The sequence below is a fragment of the Asparagus officinalis genome, chromosome 7 (assembly GCF_001876935.1).
Source record: "Asparagus officinalis chromosome 7, Aspof.V1, whole genome shotgun sequence".
Classification (NCBI taxonomy): Eukaryota; Viridiplantae; Streptophyta; class Magnoliopsida; order Asparagales; family Asparagaceae; genus Asparagus; species Asparagus officinalis.
In genome coordinates, this window is record NC_033800.1 from 51,945,126 (window position 1) to 51,965,798 (window position 20,673).

The following is a 20,673-nucleotide window of genomic DNA, read 5'->3' on the forward strand; positions in this document are numbered from 1 at the left end:
TATTAATAAATAATTTCTAACATCGTTTATCGAGTGTTTGTATTTAATTGTTAGGTATCCTACACAAAGATCCTTTGTTTGAGGTTGGTTGGAATTGAGCTTAACGATAACATTCAAAGGAGGTTGGAAGAAAATCGAAATGAAATTGTCGCAATTCAAGTCAAGATTCATCATCGCTTCATCCGCAAACAAAACGAGCAAATTGAAGGTTTATTACTTGGGTATAGTAGTTTAGGTTTATACTTTATGTGTTATGCTTAAAAGCTCAATTCTTATACACACACGTTATTTCTTGTAGTATGAGTCGTTTTGAGAAAATAACGTATATTTGGATTATTGACTTACTAAGTTAGTTTTACATCATTTCTAAGTCCATTAATCCATTCAAAAGGTTTCTAAAACTTAGTTGAAATCGTTTTGTCAAAATCAAGTGTTTAAACGAACTCGTATTTTTGAGATTTTGCAAAATGTCGAGTTTTCACAAACGAAAAATGATACTTAAAATTTCCTTTTCTCACATGTTTGTTTTCATTAAAATAAACATTTCTCTAAGTTTCATAATTTTTGAAATTTATTTACTATTTTTAAACACACTTTGAAAATCAAGTTTACTGTTCAAATATGTGATGTGCACGTTTTTTGGTCGACCGACTGTTCAAACCAGTCAACCGATAAACTGCTCTATATTTTTAATTGTTTCTGTTCAGTCGATCGATCTTTATTAGTCGACCGAACAGTGTTTTCAGTCGACCGATATCCTTATCAGTCGACTGTGAACAGTGTCATCGGTCGACCGATGCAACACATCAGTCGATCGGCCAGAGCTGGTTTCCAGTGTCTGAATTTTCAGACTTAGCAATCGACCGATCTGTTCGATCAGTCGATCGATAACGGTCATTTTGGGCGTCGATCAATAACGGTCATTTTAGGCTGTAACGACTAGTTTTTGGCTGATTGTTTTGGTTTCTTTGGAGAGGCTATAAATAGCTCTCTTGATTCATTTGGTTTATAAAGAAAGTTTACAAAAGAGTCTTATCAGTTTGTTTTAAAGAGTTTTAAGAGAAAATCAAGTGTTTGTTTATGTGAAGAGAGTTTCACAAAGAGGAGGATTTCATTTTCATCTTTGAGGAGTTTTACCTCAAATCTTCATCCCTCTTTGTTTAGAGAAGTTTTTCTAAATTCATTTATCTAGCTTTTACATTTTGATTCTCATATATATATTTGCTAGATTAATTTGAGTTTAATTTTATTATTACTTATTGTTTTCACACACAATCACTTGAGCTTAAATATTTCACATATAGTATATTTTGGTTGTGGGGTTGATTCATTAAGTGAGCTTTCAATTTCGTTCTCATTTGTATTAGACAACAAATCTCATATTTGCACTTACATTGAGAGAACATGTTGTAATACACAAAGATACTTAGAGGAGTGATTGGGAGAGACCGGGTCAATTCCAAGAGGAGTGGCTTGGTTGTAAAAGCCTAGGCAGAGGTAGTAATTCTAAGCACTTGAGGAATGTGACACGTGTAGGCTAATACTTAGAGGAGTGTATTGTGAGATTGACAACGTGTGAATTGTAAAAGTTTTCGGTGAGCTTTGAAACCGATTGTGTAGTGATTTTGAGATAGTGGAGAATCTCTTCGAGGTGAAGAGCGGATACGTAGGTCGAGGGTTGACCGAACTCATGCTAAGAACGGATTGTTTATCCTTACATATATCTCATTATACATCATATTGCTAGGATATTAGTTAATAAGTTTTAATTTGGCATCAATATCAGAGTAGATTAGCAATTACCCTATTTACCCCCACTCTAGGGTACTTTCAAAATAAATATTACCTCGATTTTTGGAGCTCAGTTTTAGAGGTCGTCTCTTGTTAAGATTAAGGCTTTTGTTTTTCAAGCTGTAAGAAGGGACTAAATCAAATCCAATACTGCAAAGCAAGGAAAAAACATGAAAGCTATGGTAAGTAAATGCCTACACAAACATACACATAGACGTGAAGGATGCCATAAAGAGCAGGCCATCATCTTTTCTGCTGCTTCTACCAGCTAATTCTAGACTTTCATTGACTTTCTATCGAAGTAACTCACATATCGCCCTCATCAATATTTTAAAATGACAGCAACAGATGGCGGCATGCAGCTGAGTGACAATCAATAACATTTAGTGTGACCTTACTCACATGGAAGAATAAAAAAATGAAAAGGAACAGAAAGGAGAAAAAGAAGGAATCACAAAAGCAGCTTAACAAAGTAACTAAGTTCATGTGGGAAGATCCTCAATAGAATTGAAAGTCATTTTCTATTTCATTAGAGGCTTCTTCTATGGTAAAATCAAGATTTGGACAAGATACCGGCCATACAAATAGTAATCATATGCTTCATTTTGATGGTGAACGAATTCAGAAGAGGTGAATGAATTCAGATGGAAACAACGTTATAGAAAAACGTTATGGCATATCTTCTTTCTTTTTCCATCTCAGGAAAAGGTTCTGTCCATGTGGGAAGATCCTCAATAGAATTGGCAGTCATTTGTTATTTCATTAGAGGCTTTTACTATGGCAAAATTTATATTTGAAGTTTTGAACAAGGTATCAGCTAACAAATAGTCATCATATGCTTCATTCTGATGGTGAATGAGTTCAGAAAAAGGTGAACGATTTCGGAAATAACAATGTCATAGAAAAAACTTATGGCATATCTTCTTTCCTTTTCATCTCAGGAAAGGATCTGTTAACTACCCCTCTTACTATTCTAGTTACTTGGCTTTCTACGAAAGAAAGCTATGTGGCAACAATTCCAATAAATCCTAGGAACAACTAAAGTGCATCTTTTTCAAGAAAAATGATACAAATAATCAAGGAACATATATATTTTTGTGTGTGTGTGTGTGTCTGGCTGTGTACCCACGCATTTTTAAGATACTAAGAATAAATACTTGCCTTGCAGTTCATTTGCTGAGTGCTTCCATGTGGTTGATTACATAATTTCCTTTCCTGATACTCCACATAAACCGTGTGCTGACATGATAAGAAACTGGGGATTAGAAGAATGCAAGGAACATGAAGGGTAGTGCTAAAATAGCAAGGTAGGCAGTTTGGAAGCCTAACAAAGAGGAAGGCATGCATTTGATGCCCTTTCAATACCATGAGGCATGCTGCAGAGATAAGGTGTAAGACATGAAAGCAACAGGATGCAGGAAATTATTATTGTTATTAAATCCATTAATGAGGTGGACATTCATTACATGCTGCTGGGGACACTTAAATGGGATGGAAATTTAGACATTTGTGTGATAAAACCATCCACCTGTTTCTTATATCTTGTTCTTTTCTCACAGTTTGATAAGCATCTTAAAGAACAAGGACAGCAGATTTGAACTAGTATGTTATATGTGTCCACTAGCAACATGTCAGCAATACTGGAGAGCAATTCATACACTATGTGTTCGGAAGACAAAGAACAACTTTGTCCTTGCAATCATGCCAGTATGTGCCCTATTTCATTGAGGCTATGACATATCAGAAAAACCTACTAGTTGAGCAGGGGGAATTAATCACCCAAGTGTTATGGTGTGTTGAAGTGAATGTGCAGTAATAATCCTTCCACCATACGAAAAATGAAAGTCAAAAAATAATAATAACAAAGCCCTTATCCCAAAATTTTGGGATCGGCTAAATCGTTAGGATTCATTTCATAGAAGCCTCACTAGGTTTTATGCTAGCTATTCACTACGATAATAACAACAACAAAGCCGTTATTCCAAAATTTTAGGATTGGGTAAATCTTTAGGATTCATTTTGTAGAGGCCTCACTAGGTTTCATGCTGGTTATTAGCTACCTAATGTGACCCTCCTCTTTATATTGACTTGAACCGGGGTCGCTATGATCAAAGGTCCCTTCACTACTCAAAACTCTGAAGATGTGATAAGTTTGAGGCTCATAAGTTTATACTCTAATACCTATACACATTTAGATTCTCCACAAGACTCTGCATACGAGAGAAGGAAACCGCCTTATGCATATGAAATTTGAGGTGTTGAGATTGGAATTTGAGCATTCTTCCTCTGCTATAACCCGTTAGTATTTGATTAGTGAAAATCTCTGCTCTTTAGTTGTGGATGTGGGTCAGTCACTGAACTGTGTGTATGGGTGTGTGCGTCATCTCTTCTTGTCTTATTAATTCTGTATTCATGATTGATTGTTTGTCTAAGTGATTATCATAACATTCTTTATGTAGAATTACATGATTAGAACTAAAGTATACAATCATTGTTGTCCTTATGACTGTTCAGGCTGTCAACTAGGTGATTCTACTTAAGGCCTGAATTTTCAGGCGAACTTGGTCTTTGAACCTGTGGCCAGATTAATTCCAGACAAACCCCAACTATAAGCAAAACATGATCCTACAATATGTACATACATATACATAGAGATTAATGGGTTTATCAGCTGTTAGGAAAGTATTCCTTTCATGGCAGTAAAAGTCTAGTTTCACCATTCAATTAGATGATCAATATCATTCTTCTTGATCTCCATACCTACACCAAAAAATGTGGTGATTTACTTCCTTTTTATCTATAGATTTTGAGGCCATCAGATGGAAGGAAAAAGGTTCCGGTTTTTTTTTTTTGTGTGTGTGTGAGTGTGTGCGCGCGTTTGAGATCAGGAAAATCAACATAAATATTTTTCCAACATAAAGGAATTGTATGCCAGCTCCGGCTGGATGATAGAGAAAGGAGAAGATTCAGTAATTTTTAGATTTTTAGCAAAACAATACTTTAATCTTCAAGTAGATTTAGACACAAACAAACTATCACAAGTAGGTTACATCAATGAGTTTGGCCATACAAATAACTTCTCCAATTACTTATATTATGATCTAAACAACTAAAAACCCATTAAGCACCAATATTTGTTTGGTCTCCAAACTTCTAGCCTAGCATATAAATGTACTTATTGTATGTATATGTACTTATAAACTTATATATATGTAAGTAGAGGAATACGGATATGATTGGTACCACGCACCAGATTTGGTGCTCGGTAGTGATCTATACTTCACGTCCGCTCATTTGATATGTGGATAATTAAGACGGGACCATCCTTAAATGGGCATCATTAAATGTGTACATGAGAAACTTCCACGTCACTACCAAACACCAAATTTGTGTTTGATACGAAGTACATTCATTTTTCTCACACAAGTATATATATGTACATATACACATACACATATACATATATATTACTTATGTATACTTGTGTGCGTGTACACACATATATATTACTTATGTATGCATATATACATATATATTATTCTTATGTATGCATATATACATATATATTATATATCCATGTACTTATACATAAATAATTTTATATTCTAACATCGCCCTAAGGTTGAGACCCGCTTTTATGGGCCGAAACCAAAATTCAAGCAGCGGCATCATTGTTTTAGAACCACTTTAAATTTGTGGCCACTGGATTTTTGAACCATGGTTGTTCTGATACCATGACAAAGGACTCTTCCACACTACACCCAAACTCCAACTTTGTGGTGGGGGTGCAGTGTTCACTTTGTGTCTGCTTGATACATAGGTAATTCTTTCAATCAAAGTAGATGAGCTACATGGAGTGATCTTAATATGATGGGTCCGAAATGAGAAAAATGGCTTGAATTGGAATTTGCAAATTCTTCCCAAAGAGGCATAGACACATGTGCACTGCAAAAACATGTCACATAGGGGAGGGGGGAAGGATCTCTACATCCATTTTCACACTCTTCTTAGGTATATATAGCTTTAAAGCTATTTTTTTTAGAGAAAAATTCTTCCTAAATACGCATGCAAACCTAACATCACTGTGAAAATCTTTAGCCTGGTAGGTAATCCACATTAATCATGCAAAGGTAAGACACAACAATATGTATTGGACCTATTTTACTTATACATAGCACAGTAGGACTAAACACCCTGCTGCCAAAGGTCAAATCATCACAAACCTGTCCTGAGTCTCCTGACCCAAGAAAGAAAAGAAAAGAAAAGAAAAGAAATGGACACCTTTTAGACATGGCAAAACCATCTAGGCTGCATCTTAAAACAGCATGCACCATATTTCAGGGTGGCTTCTCTAGTCCAAACAAGTATTCTAGCAAATAACTGCTTGAGATGCTAGCCTCGAAAATCAGTATAACATAAGAACAAGCATGGATAATAAATATTTCAAATACAATATACAATATTAGTTCGTATGTACCACAAAATCATACCAACCATTGTCAATAAAGAAAATAGCATCTTGCATACATTTTCACAGTGATTAACAACACAAGCAGCAAATGCAATTTTCCATGGGTGTGTAATAAATCGACTCTCCATTATCATCGATGCTTAACAATAAAAGAGAGAGATTTTTCCCTGTGTAGCATGCCAAATGAATGTCTGAAGGATGTGTTCCTAGTTCTGCTTGATTTGCATAATTTGTTCAGTTTCTTAATATTAATATATGGAACATTTTCATATACACATGTACCATTGTATTATTGCTGCACCATATCTGAATTTATAGGAATTGTAATATCTGTTATGTCGTATCTTTTTTGGTGCATGTACAAATTGAAATTTATATATGATACATTCATACACAATTTTAGTCATAACCTTGAAATGTCTATGTCCTAGTTAAAGTTTCCATAGCGTCTGTATCGTATTGTAAGTAGAAGGCAGCACGATAATATCCAGAAAAAAAAGATTAACAAAAGGGAACATTAATAATTGAAAAATGGATTGACAAAAGGGAACAAAATAAAAAACAGAAGAAAATCTATACAAGCAACTAAATAATAAAGCTAGAGGATGCTGACATTGCACCCATGCCTATATTCAACCATAGGCACTCTACAAAACCAGATTCAAAGAAGTAATTGATACCTTTTACCCCAAAAAAACACATTTATGTGTTTGCTTGAAAAAATCTCTGGGTAATCCATTTCTGTGCAAAAACCATCAATTATGACACGGATTTCTGCCACTCCCATCCACTACGAGCTTTAGATGAATCTTGGTGCCATGAGTAATTCATTCCACACAGATAATCTGCAGGATTATCCTTAGGGCTTTCTTCATTTGGAGGATTTTCAATGACATCCCATCCAGTAGGTCGGATCTTGATTGATTGATCATTGTTGTAAGTAGTCGGACTTGCATCGTCATCACCCCATCCAGTAGGTTGAATTTGGATAGAGTGATCAGTGGCATAAACTGTACGATCTTGATCTTCTTCATCACCCCAGCCAGTGACAGGAACAGTATCAGTTGTGAAAAGAAAAGAATCCCAAAGGATACCCTTTTCCCCTTCAGAATCCTCAGAGACTGGTGGCTGTTTATATAAATCCTCGATGAGCTCAGGATCAACAGCAGCATTATAGTCGACGATATCAGTATATTTGTCTGGATCAGGCAAAGGAACAGGGCAAGGGAGATAATTGATGGATGCCCAATAACGAGCTTTTGCATTATGGAAAGCCTCTTCGCCTTCGGAATCGTTCCACTCAACAATTTTAGGGTACATGTACATCAGCTTTTTTGTCTCGCACAGTTTCTTCCATGGGATTGAACAGACATAAGTGCAGAATTTCTTCTCCCACTGTGGAACAGTTGGATGCCATGCTCCTGATACATCAAAACTATGAATGCATAAAACTATGGTCATCTATGAAAGCAAAACTATGGTCATCTATGAAAGCAAAACTATGAATGCATAAAAGACTATGGTCATCTGTACATAGCTAGGAAGGAATTTGGAAACTCTAATCAACTTGAAAAAAACTAAACCAGCCAATAATAAAATACTGTAGCCATACTATGCAAAGATGTAAGAGATTTTGAGGTTTTCCATACTTCCAAAGCTAGAATTAGCCAAAACCACCAATAACTAATCCATCAAAGACCACATTAGAGTCCTAGATATGGCTACTTCATTAGTCATAAATACCAATTATTTCTAGATATTACTTTATATGTTGATAGATTCGGGATGAATAAAAAAAGGAAGTGAACCTTTATGATTTGGTTTTTATAAAAAATGATTTTTTTTCCTCCAAAAGTGACTCATGTATTTAGAAAGATTCAGCAAAGCAGAGAAGAGAAAAGTTCCAACAATCTGACAGAAGGGTAACTGGAAGAGGATTAGAATGTAGTTTAGACAAAATGATATGTCAAATTAATAGGTAAGAAATAATTTTTCTCAAGTAATTATTATTTTATATAGCATCCCCATCTTCTTAAATGAACATAAACGCATAAGCAAACATAACATCTTTGTAGGACAAAGTTCTCGTTCCATAAGAAAAGCACTCTGTGTGGATACACTAATTGCTTAGGAAGTTAACAATCTAGACATGCAATCTATGAGTTTTACATTTATAAAAGACAAAAAAGTGATTCTAACCCTTACATAATGAATACACAATAATAGGAAAGCAAGCACTCAATCAATCAAGAGAATCCACGATAAAAGTCTAAACATGCCATCATTATAACAATAAAACTAGTTAAATTCAATAGGATATCCTAGAAGTAGCGGTGTATCCTAGGAGTACCAGTAGCCTAACTTGTATACACTTATGTCAACAAAGAAGAAGGAAAGGAAAAGTACTAAAACAGGTTTAAGTGCATACAGGACAATGAATAATTCAAATAAGTACTAGAGAAAGCTATAGTATACGATAAATAAGATCATATCATTAGTAACGAACCACAAAAAATTATCAAAAGTCCTTCTATGACAAATTTTGACAAGGATAGATGCATAGACTTACGACAGAAACATTAAATTTCCAATATCCATGTATATCCTGGGAAATATTATGTATTATATATTTATACAAAAAGACGACGTAAACTAAGAGTTTTGCATGCATGCATGCACGAGCAATGACGACAAAGGTTTCCAGCATCACATAAATAATTGGAAGCACATACTTATTACTTTATCATTAAATCTAACTGGATAATGATGAGCACATAATGCTACTACAATGAAATCCTCCTAAAACCAAAAAATCATAATTCAAGTAAACAAACAAAAAGATTAACCTAATCAAAGGACTAACTGAGATTATGACACAGTTAAGCAGAACTTTTAGGATAAAAACTAATGGAACAATCTGAAAGCATATCTCAAACCCTCAATAAACACATGATTTATTTCTCCTTTTTCTTTTTTCTAAAGTCGTCTACTCAATCAACTCACAGATAAAGCATATAAAACAAGTGGAAAGCAGGTACATATCAATTCATGGTTAAATCTAACTACATACGATGTCGAATATGAGGAGAGCACATTTATTTTTAATAAGTAAAATCAGATTTTCCATGATCATAACTAAATAGTTCTACTACAATGTTGAAGGCGCATTTTAAATGGAAACTAGTAACTAATACAGAGACAGTCCCCGCAAACCCCGTTCTTCACCAAAGTGTTAGTACTAAAATGAAAGCCTCTTCATAATTCAAGTAAATGGAACAAAAAAAATTAACCTAATAGGACTGACAGATTATTAAATCGTTACGCAGAAAGTTTCAGGAGAAAAACTCACAGAAATCTCTCAAAGCATATCTCAGGGACTCAACCTCAACAAACACATGACTTCTTTCTCATTTTTTAAGAGTTTCTACTCAATCAACTACCAAATGAAAGCATATACGAAAAAAATGATGATAATATAATGATGCCTCGTGTATTATGAAATACATGTTTCTTCTGTGCAGGCCAAAAAGAGGTACTATAATACTGCACAGCTGAAAAGCTCTAGAAAAATCCCCTCACCAACCATAAACATCCTTGCTGATCTAAAGCTCATGAGAACATTAAAATTCAAGCTTCTTAACAATGACATGACAATAACCGCAACACCAACATGATACTATATATTATAGTAAACAACTCAGCAACAAAAGTCAAATTATGAAACCAAATCAAACATAATAGTTTAAAAGATCACTTTGATACTTTTTTTCCCCTCTAATTTCTATTCCAAAAAGAAGGTATTCTTCAACTAACTAAAATATATATATATCCAATATCAAGAAAATTTCAACTACATGCATTGAAACCCACCCAAAAACCAAATGATGAAACCAAAAACTCAATAAATATTTCAACCTAAACCCACAAATACATCAAGAAAATTTATCTGTTAGGCCAAATAACAGCATCAACCCAAACTATCTTAAAAAACAATCAACATCCAATATCACAAAGAATCACCTCATGCAAACTTTAAAAAAAAACCCATTTGGGAAAAATACCAGGAGACAGAGGTGGCCTCCCAAAGCTACTACCACCACCATAATGTTTAGTGGACCCCCTCCTCTGCTTCTTCTGATTGCTGCTCCCCTTTCCTTCAAACTTCTTATTCCCAAAAACTGCAATCCAAAAATAATAATAATAATAATAATAATACACTATTAAAATCCCAAAATAAACAGACCCAACTCAAATCAAACGAAACAAAACTCACCCATCTCCATCTTTTCTCTTCTCAAATTAACAATGATTGACACACTGAGAGTGATGGAGAGAGAAGGGGGAGCTCTGTTGGGTATTTATAAAAGAAAAAGAAGAATTAATGAGAGAATACATCCAAAAGGATGCAATTAATTCCAACGGATTCCACGACTCCCGTCAAACTTTCTTCTTTTTTTTTTTGGTAAACTTTTCCTTTTTCTTCCTTTCTAATTTGGGAAATTTTCGTTTCGTTTTGTTCAGGTCGGGGGCATGGAAGGGTGATGCGTTTACTAATAATAATTTATTTTTTCATCCCATTTCATTATTTTCATTTTAGATTCCTCGACTCAGCCGAGGTTTGGGTAACAGGGCACAGAGTTTGGACGAAATTACGGTTGGGGGGCCATTGAGGGCCGTCGCTTTGCGCGGAAATAAGGAGGACGTTACGGCCAAGAGGCTTGTAACTGGTGTCGTATCCGATACAGATTACAGAGTCCGTTTGCGGATTTCCCGACGTTTTATGCCGCTGGGGAGTAGGGGTGGGGTCACTGCCGGTGAGGTGACTCCCAGGGTGAGTAGCACGTGGTCCTCTGCACGTTTAGCTTGGTATTGCTGCTAGTTGGGGAGGAGGGTACAAATTTAATGGAAAAAATATATAATTACAATAGCAAAGTTTTTCATACTTCAAAGAGAGGCCGAATGGATGTGAGCCTCGCTAATAAGTATGTGTTTTGAAGTAGTTTTCTCTAAATTATAAATTATCCAATGGTTTGTTGCCTTGTATCCTACAGGCTACAGCAAACAAAAGAAACAGATAGCTAGCTTTATTGTATGTGCGGTTGCTAAGAGAGAGCGAGAAAGAGACACACTCAGAGAGAGAGAGAGAGATATTTGCTTGTTTGGTGAGCAAAATGAATTCGTGCATGGTCGACATAGTTGTTAACGTTATCTCCTATCTTATATTTGAACTTTTTATAATGAACCTCTCATCTTCTCTTTGCATACGGATGTAGCATGCCGAACCATATAAATCTTGGTATCTTCTTTCAATTGCTTTTGTTTTGGTATTTCAGCTGCATGTTTTGTGCACTTGTACGGTCAGGTAATATCAATATAAAAGTTAAAAAAGTCAAGGGGATAATTGGTTAAACAATACTTTTATTATTCAGTGAGAGTAAAATATAAGATCCTCAAACTTTCTCAAATTCTTGTTGTGTAGTGATGTCTAGATACAGATCAATCGTATAAAAAAATCTATACATTACCGTGTTCAATTACTAGGGTACGTAAGACCGTAGTTCAAATTTTTCTTTTTATGGTTGAAAAGATCGTTTGTAGAAACCGATTGGTAATGAGATCAGAAGATGATCAGACCTTGGATTATTTTGCGATACATGAAAAGTATGTGCTCTCTCTCTCTCTCTCTCTCTCTCTCTCTCTCTCTCTCTCTCTCTCAGGACTAAGTACGATGTCATGCACGCATGAAAAGTAGATGCAAATATCGTGTGATAAACCTCCACGGTAAAAGATATATATGGAAGGAGAGACGCGTCTACTAAAAAGAATTATATATAAAAGAGAGCTTTTTCTCTCTCATTACATTGACATACTAGCAAGGTAGTATGTCAATGTACTTGTCAATTTCCTAAAAATGTTCTACAGTTCTAGTTTGGTAATTAAGGGGAAACATCTTGCCGATTATAATAGTACTAGTATCAAGCACGCGCATTACTGCCGGTGTTATTTACCAAGGTACATATATCGCCAAATTGATAATATATATAATTGTTTATAAAAAATTCAACAATAAATTTTTTACTGCTATTTACAGAATAAATCTTCAAACTAGTTAACAAAATAATACACTAACCAGCAAGTTTTATCAAATTTTTAAATAGAATTAGAAAAAAATTATATTATGAAATATCTGATAAAGGTTAAAATCATTATTTGCAAGAATAAATATAGTAGATATGAATAGTATTTGTTTTTAAAATGGTAGAATAAAAAATTTAATTCAACTTGAAAAATAGATAAAGAGCCAAAATTTTCACTGTAGTGTAAATGGTTTCTAATGAAAAAAATCAATGCAGCGTAAACAGTAGTCCTAAAGAATAAAAAATTGATGTAGCACGATAATTTTAATATTATGTGCTATATTATAGCTTGAATAATGATTTTAATGTTTTGCTTTTAAGTTAAAAGAAGTAGTAAATAGATAGATGGATAGATATGTACTAAGATTGCGCTCAAGAAGACAACAAAGTTGATGCGTCTCTAAACTAGAGGAGCATCATGTAGTTGTTGATTTCTGAACCCCTGCTATATGATTTTGTTTTGTAAATAAAGTAAATAACATGCCTATTTTATATAAGAAGGTGACAAATAATGATGTCATATTTAAATTTAAATTTAAATTACTTAGTAATCAACACAAATTAATAAGAAAACACTATGTTGGTATCCGAGGGTGTTGCAATGACTATCCTGTATGACACTGTAAAGGGTACACGTGGTGTTTAATTTTGATATAAGCCTAATAACGTGGTTGATGTTATTCTAGTTATTTAAAGCAAGTTCATTATTAGGGGTGGTAAAGGATGGAATCGAATCGAATACTAAGTTATTTTTATTTGTGTTTGTTTAAAATTATTGAATTCGAATGCAGACTCTAATACTCATATCCGGAGTTTTTTGAATTTGAACTTGAATACTCGGTATTTGATTAATATTCATGAATATTCATGAATACTTAACGAATATCAAAGTATATTTATTCCGTTAAAGAATTTGATTTTCAAATAGTATTCATATTCATAAATAAAAATTATTCCTTTATAATATATTAATATATTGTTGAAAGTTCTCTCTGGTTGGTCAACTGATCCCATGTATCAGTCGGCTGACCAGAGAGAATATGATGCAGTCTGTTCTTGTGCATGATATCGGTCGACTGATGGAGAATATCGATCGACTGATCTAGAGCAAACGGAGAAGTTAAAAGCCCAATTATGTCTTCTTCATTAGGGTTTACACACACACACACACACACATTAAAAAATTGGTTTTTATCAGAGTTGATTGAGCACTTTAAAAGGGAGATTCTTTGGAGGTGAGTGAGATCTTGTTGGTGAGGGTTATTTTAATTATTTAAGAGTTATAATCCATTGTATTTCTTCTCCATATAGTGAAATATCATCATCCTCTCCCTGTGGACATAAGCACCTTGCCGAACCACGTAATTCTCTATGTTTGTGATTGATCTTGCTTATTTAAATTGTGGATTGTGCTCGTTGTGTTCTTTGTGCATTGCTTACCAACTTGTTGTGGATTGAGTCCGCTTTCGTCAAGCGTAACAAGTGGTATCAAAGCAAGGTTTTATGTCTAGGGTTTGATTTAGGTGGAGGATAATTCGGTGTTAGAAGCTTGAATTCTGGAGATCTAGGTTTTGGTGGAGGTAGCGTTGCGGAGTTGCCATTGGAGATCTAGCCTTCCTCGTATGGTTGGGAGATCATTTTGGAATCTTATATAGGATTCAATTTGGATAATTTCTCAACTTTATTATTTTTGAATTTTTCCTCTACAATTTGGAGTTAGTAAGTAATGGCAAAAGAAAGTGGTGATAGTAGCAAGACTATGTCAAGTACAGTTCAGGTTGCACTTCAGAATATGAAGATCAGTGTTGTGAAGTATGACGGTAAAATTAATTTTGGGTTATGGATGAGTGATGTGTAGGATGCTTTAAATGCTCAAAACTTAGAAGAGACAATAATAGCCCATGAGGGGCCACCTAAATATAATGAGACTGCGTGGGACAAAATGAATAGAAATGTTTGTGGGGTGATTAAGTCTTGTTTAGAACAAGAGTTAAAATATGATGTTATTAGAGTGACATCTGCGATGAAGATGTGAGAGATTATCAATAATAAGTATTTTACAAAGAGTGTTGAGAATCGGTTACACTTGCTGCAGAGATTATTCAGATTCCAGGAGTCCAGAGATACCTCACTTGCAGATCATGTGAATAACTATACAAAGTTGTTGTCGGACTTGGCAAATTAATATTGATGAGAAGATATTGGATGAGTACAAGAAGATTATTTTGTTAGTCTCATTACCCGATGAAGATTTTGACACCTTTGTACTTATATTGTTGAATAGTAGATCTTCTATCACCTATAGTGAAGTTACAAATGCATTGACAAATTTTGATTTGAGGAGGAAGGATAAAGAATCTTCCAGAGCTAGCACATCAGGAGAAGGCTTGTCGACAAGAGGAAGGAGTACCTATCCTAGAGGTGGTAATCGGGGCATGTTAAAGTCTAAAGGACAATCAAGAGGACACTACCAAGTTGCTATAAACCATTGTGCTTTCTGTAAAGAACAAGGACATTGGAAGAGAGATTGCCTGAAGCTGAGAGAGAAGGAGAACAACAAGAAGAAGGACCCGAAGGCCAGTGAGGTGAATGTTGCTAGAAATGGTAATGATTCTGATGATTCATGTTTTTCTCTTTCCATTACTCCAGAGATTAACCATACGGAAGCATCGGATTGGATGCTAGATTCTGAGGCTACTTATCATATGACTCCCCAGAGAGATTGGTTTACATCTTTTGAGAAGCTCGATGGGGGTGTGGTGATCATGGGAAACAATTAATCGCGTGGCATTTGTAGGATAGGTACTGTAAGGATTCGGATGTATGGTGGAGTTGTTAAAGAGTTGACTGAAGTAAGGTTTGTTCATCAACTGAAGAAAAATATCATTTCTGTTAGAGGCAAAAGGATTCAAGGTAACTTTAGAGAACGTTGTAGCTAAAGTTACTAAAGGATCATTGGTACTGATGAAAGAGGTCCGCAATAGAAATTTCTATTATTTGAAGGGAAGTACCAAGATTGTCCATGTAGCTTCAGCAGTTTTAGAGGTAGATTCTAGTAGACTTTGGCATTTCAGACTTGGGCACACAAGGGAAAAACCATTGCAGGCGTTGTGCAAGCAGGGGTTATTGAAAGGAGCCAAGAGTGGGAAAATTAAGTTTTATGAGCACTGTATTCTTAGCAAGAAGACTAAAGTGAAGTTCGGGATAGCCATTCATAAAACTAACGACATCTTGGACTATGTGCATGAGGATGTATGGGTACCACCAAGACAGCATCACTTGGTGGACGATATTAGTTCATCACTTTTGTGGATGATTATTCTAGGCGTTGTTGGGTATATACTATGAAATAGAAGAGTGGCATCCTAGAGATATTTGTGGAGTGAAAAAGAAGATTGGAATTGCAGACAGGGAGAAAGATCAAAAAATTAAGATCCGACAATGGTGGTGAGTATACTTCAAATTCTTTCAACAGCTATGTCGAGACGAGGGTATAGAGAAACACTTCACAGTTAGTCATACACCACAGTAGAATGGGGTGGAAGAGAGGTTAAATCGGACTTTACTGGAGAAGATCTGATGTTTGTTATCGCGGAGTGGTTTACAGAAGATCTTTTAGGCTAAGACACTTACATATGCGAGCCACCTTACTAATAGGCTACCTTCATTAGCGATAGAGGGGAAGACCCCTATAGAGATGTGGTCGGGAGTACAAGCACATGACTATGGTTAGCTTAAGGTTTTTGGGTGCCCCATATTTTATCATGTCAAGTCTGATAAGTTGGAACCTCGAGCTAAAAAGACCATCTTTATGGGTTTCAAGTGTGGTGTGAAAGGATATAAGCTTTGGGATCCAGTTGATAAGAAAATTATGGTGAGTAGAGACATCACATTTGATGAGACTTCACTCTTGAAGCCTCCCAGCTCTCATCAGGTGGAGAACACCCTGACAGTAGAGAAATCACAGATGGTGGAGATTGATGTAGTTCCACAGAGTTCAGATGAGACTATATCCAGTAGAGTACCGACTGAGGTGACGCCAGGCGAGCACAGTGATGACTTAGAGGATGTAGGTACAGCGGAGCAGAATCAAGGACCGATGACTCAGGTTCAGAATTCTATAGCAGTTCGAAGACCTAGGAGATACATACGGTTGCCAGCATGATATACAGATACAGTGATTATGCACTTCCGGTGGAGAGTGTCGATGAGATGGTTCATACTACTTTTAGAGAGGCTGGACAGTGTTCAGAGGATGATATATGGTAGGATGCTATGCAGGAAGAGATGGAGTCTCTTCACAAGAATGACACATGGGAGTTTGTCGAGCTTCCAAAAGGGCGGAAGGTGATTGGTTGCAAATGGGTGTATACCAAAAAGGAGGGCATTTAAGGCACTCCTGTGAGATTTAAAGCTAGGTTAGTAGCGAAGGGTTATGCGTAGGAAGAAGGAATTGACTACAATGAGGTCTTCTCTACGGTGGTAAAGCATTCTTCTATTAGGATCTTACTAGCTTTGGTGGCGCAATATGGATTAGAATTGGAACAATTGGATGTAAAGACAACATCTCTTCATGATGATCTTAATGAAGAAATTTATATGACTCAACCATTGTGGTTTCGAGTTGCAGGAAAGAAAAAGTTGGTGTGTAGACTAAAGAAGTCGCTATACGGGTTGAAGTAATCTCCAAGACAATGGTATAGACGATTCGATGGGTTTATGCTCGGCAAGTCATACATAAGGAGCCAGTTTGATCCTTACGTGTACTATCACAATCTTCATGGAGGTGCGTATATTTATTTATTGCTTTATGTAGATGACATGTTGCTTGTTTCCATTTTTAGATCCGCCATAGAAAAATTAAAGATATAACTTTCAAGTGAGTTTGAAATGAAGGATTTGGGTGAAACAAAGCGTATTTTAGGGATGGAGATCGATAGAGACAGAGATAATGGTAGAATTTATTTAACACACGTGGCTTATTTGAAAAAGGTGTTACAGCGATTCAATGTCAGTATGGAGACAAAGCCAGTCAGTGTACCTTTAGGAGCCCATTTGAAGCTTTCAACTGGTCTTTTACCAAAATCAGTTGAAAATAGAGAGTTGATGTCAAAGACTCCTTATGCAAGCGCAATGGAAAGTTTAATGTATGCAATAGTATGTACAAGGTCAGATCTATCATAGGCAATTAGCATGGTTTCACGATATATGCATGACCCAGCTCCGGGTCATTGGGATGTTGTGAGGTGGATATTGAGGTACATTCGAGGTACTCTCAATGTTGGTTTGATATTTAAGCAGGACACTGGTGGTGGATAGCTATGCATTGGATACATAGATTCTGACTATGCTGGTATTTGGACAAGCATCGGTCGACGACGGGGTATGTGTTCACTTTGACCCGTGCACCGGTGTGATGGAGATGCACCTTGCAGTCTACAGCTGCTTTGTCAACGACAGAGATAGAGTATATGGCTATTACAGAGACTGTTAAGGAGGCAATATGACTTTGAGGACTTTTGGAGGACCTTAGTGTTTTTAGCGGTCTATCACCATTCATTGTGATAGCATGAGTGCTATCTATTTGGCAAAAAATCAAGTTTTCCATACGAGGATGAAGCACATTGATATTCGCTATCACTTCGTTCGTGATGTTCTTGAAGATGGGGATGTGGAGCTTGTGAAGGTCCACACCAAAGGCAATCCAGCAGATATGCTCACGAAGGTGGTCCCTAGTAGCAAGTTCGATCACTGTAGAAACTTGTTACAAATTTGTGCTTGTTGAGACCTGTTGCGGTCATTTGGAGGAACTACGGATGGCTTGATCCCTTGGGAGAGGAGGTAGGTAGGCAATCACATTGGTGCAGCTAGATTTGGAGAGACAACATATTGGTGCTCTTGTTGGTGTCGGCTCAGTTTTGGGAACACTTCACCGAGTTGGAGAATTGTTGAAAGTTCTCTCTGGTCGGTCGACTGATCCCATGTATCAGTCGTCCGACCAAAGAGAATATGATACAGCCTGTTCTTGTACACGATATCGATCGACAAATGGAGAATACGGCCGACTGATTTAGAGCGAGCAGAGCAGTTGAAAGCCCAGTCGTGGCTTCTTTGTTAGGGTTTACACACACACACACATTAAAAAAATTGGTTTTTATTAGACTTGATTGAGCACTTTAAGAGGGAGATTCTTTGGAGGTGAGTGAGATCTTGTTGGTGAGGGTTATTTTGATTATTTGAGGGTTGTAACCCATTGTATTTCTTCTTCATATAGTGAAATCTCATCATCCTCTCTTCGTGGACGTAGGCACCTTACCGAACCACGTAATTCTCTGTGTTTGTGATTGATCTTGGATGTTTAGATTGTGGATTGTGCTCGTTGTGTTCTTTGTGCATTGCTTACTGACTTGTTGTGGATTCAGTCCGCTTTCGTTAAGCATAACATATATATTTATTCAAAAATTTTATTAGAAAACAGATTTAAGATTATTTTAAGTCTTACAATTAGCACATAAGCTTAAGTAGAAATGATAGGTGGGTTAAAAATATAACATCATATGTGCAATAATACAAATAATAAGTGATAACATTTTTAACGAATATTTTATAGACAAACGATCCAAATATACATATGGTTAAATTCTATTCATTAGTAAAATCAAATACTAAAAAATATTTTTTTAGTAGTAAATGAACTATCAAATCGAATATGACCAAATAGCTACTCAAACAATTATCAAACTATTTGTTAATTATTTAGTTCTTTTCCATCCCTATTCATTATTCTCGTAACTTGTGTTATGACAAAATTTAGCCCACACCTTTGGTACTCCAAAAATGATTTTTGAAGTACTGATGGCATCATGCATCGGTAAATACTTTTTGAAAAATTAGCTATGTATAATATTACGGTTATAGATGTTGTTATTTGGAGTACCACTACTAACTTTGTAATTCTTTTATCTTCTAGGGTTTATGCACAAAGGCTGTTTCTTTTTCATCTTCTCCATATATATTTCCCCACACCAACTCATCAGTCGCATCTCCATACTATCGATATTAAAAATTCCAAACTTTATATCCAGGGAAAATTGCTTGGAGCAAGCAATTTGTAAAAAGTTATGCACTCCCCATCTCTAACTAGAGTCAAACCTGTTGATGCTTGATATTAAACAGACTATTAATCCAGAAGAGGATTGTTGCAAGGTGATGAAGGGTGATGGAGATCCTGCTCCCTTTTTCGACTTTATGCCTGGTTCTTGAACTAAGATATCTGGATCTGCTGTAAAGACCAGAAGAACAAACCCGTAAGAGGACGGGGACTAGTTCCCCTGTGGTACCTCCGACGGTTAAGATAGCTGATAAACTTAAGCTCGAGTGGAGTTTAGAACTATATATTCTTATGCTATGTGTATTAGAGATGATCATCTCTCAATTTAGACTAGGAGGAAAATTTCAATTGCTCCAATAGTTTTTTTGTTAGGTTAGATTAGGTTAGATTCTACCTCTTTCTTATGGTGAACAGCCTCCATATATAGAGCGGATGTCCATGGCAGACTAGTTATTTCAGCCATACAGAATGGTGGTGACAAAGTGTGAGCTGGAAGGTGAGTCATCCCTCATTTTACAGGTGTCGACTGGCGACTGGAGGGGAAGTCATCTCAGCATGGGAGACGACGTCTCCGTGATATCCGAGAAGTGACTTGTGAGTGTGGCAGAAGGCATGTGGGCATTCTGAGTCATCCCTCACTTTACAAGTGTCGGCTGGCGACTGGAGGGGAAGTCACTTCAGCTCCGGAAAGGATATCTCCGCTTTTTCTGGGAAGTGATTGAGCTGATAAGTCGTGGAGACTTATCAGGCCAAAAGCTAGATAAGGCTTGTTCGAGGTGGACTGAGATATCGACATTTGCTCTGAGGGAGAGGCTTTAGACTAGAGTTGAGTCCTCAACTTAGTCAATAGCAGGGAACGTCCCTTAAGACGTTTCTGAGAAATGTACAGTGAGTGGTCGAGTGCCCTAAATAGGGTCGTCCTTAGTAATAGGGTCGACCGGCACCGCCTTTTGCGTCAACTCGGGAGTGTCGACTTGTTTTGACTGGTTAGAATATCATCTTGTCTGGGAGTTCAGGATCTCTCGTACCAGCTAGTATCGCCTCTTGTGTCGACACCAGGGTGTCAGCTTGATGAGTAGGTGGGGCCAAGGCCTCTGTAATTGTGCCTTGGGTTTATCCCTGATAAGGTACCAAGGGCTTGATATTCGACTGAGGAATCGAGT

The 20,673-nt window shown here is 36.3% G+C and overlaps 1 protein-coding gene across 1 annotated transcript; it reads right to left on the reverse strand.

The window, feature by feature from the left end:
* Nucleotides 2,952-10,894, reverse strand: LOC109850866. Its single transcript, XM_020420941.1, has 4 exons — nucleotides 10,536-10,894; nucleotides 10,324-10,440; nucleotides 6,943-7,683; nucleotides 2,952-3,030 (listed from the first exon to the last, which is right to left on the reverse strand). The coding sequence occupies exons 1-3, from the start codon at nucleotides 10,543-10,545 to the stop codon at nucleotides 7,022-7,024; spliced, it is 789 nt and encodes a 262-aa protein (XP_020276530.1). The 5' UTR covers nucleotides 10,546-10,894; the 3' UTR covers nucleotides 2,952-3,030; nucleotides 6,943-7,021.

Coding starts and splice junctions, on each gene's coding strand:
- LOC109850866 (XM_020420941.1), bottom strand. Junction 7,684..10,323: donor GAGGCCACCTCTGTCTCCTG/GTATTTTTCCCA, acceptor TTGATGTATCAG/GAGCATGGCATCCAACTGTT.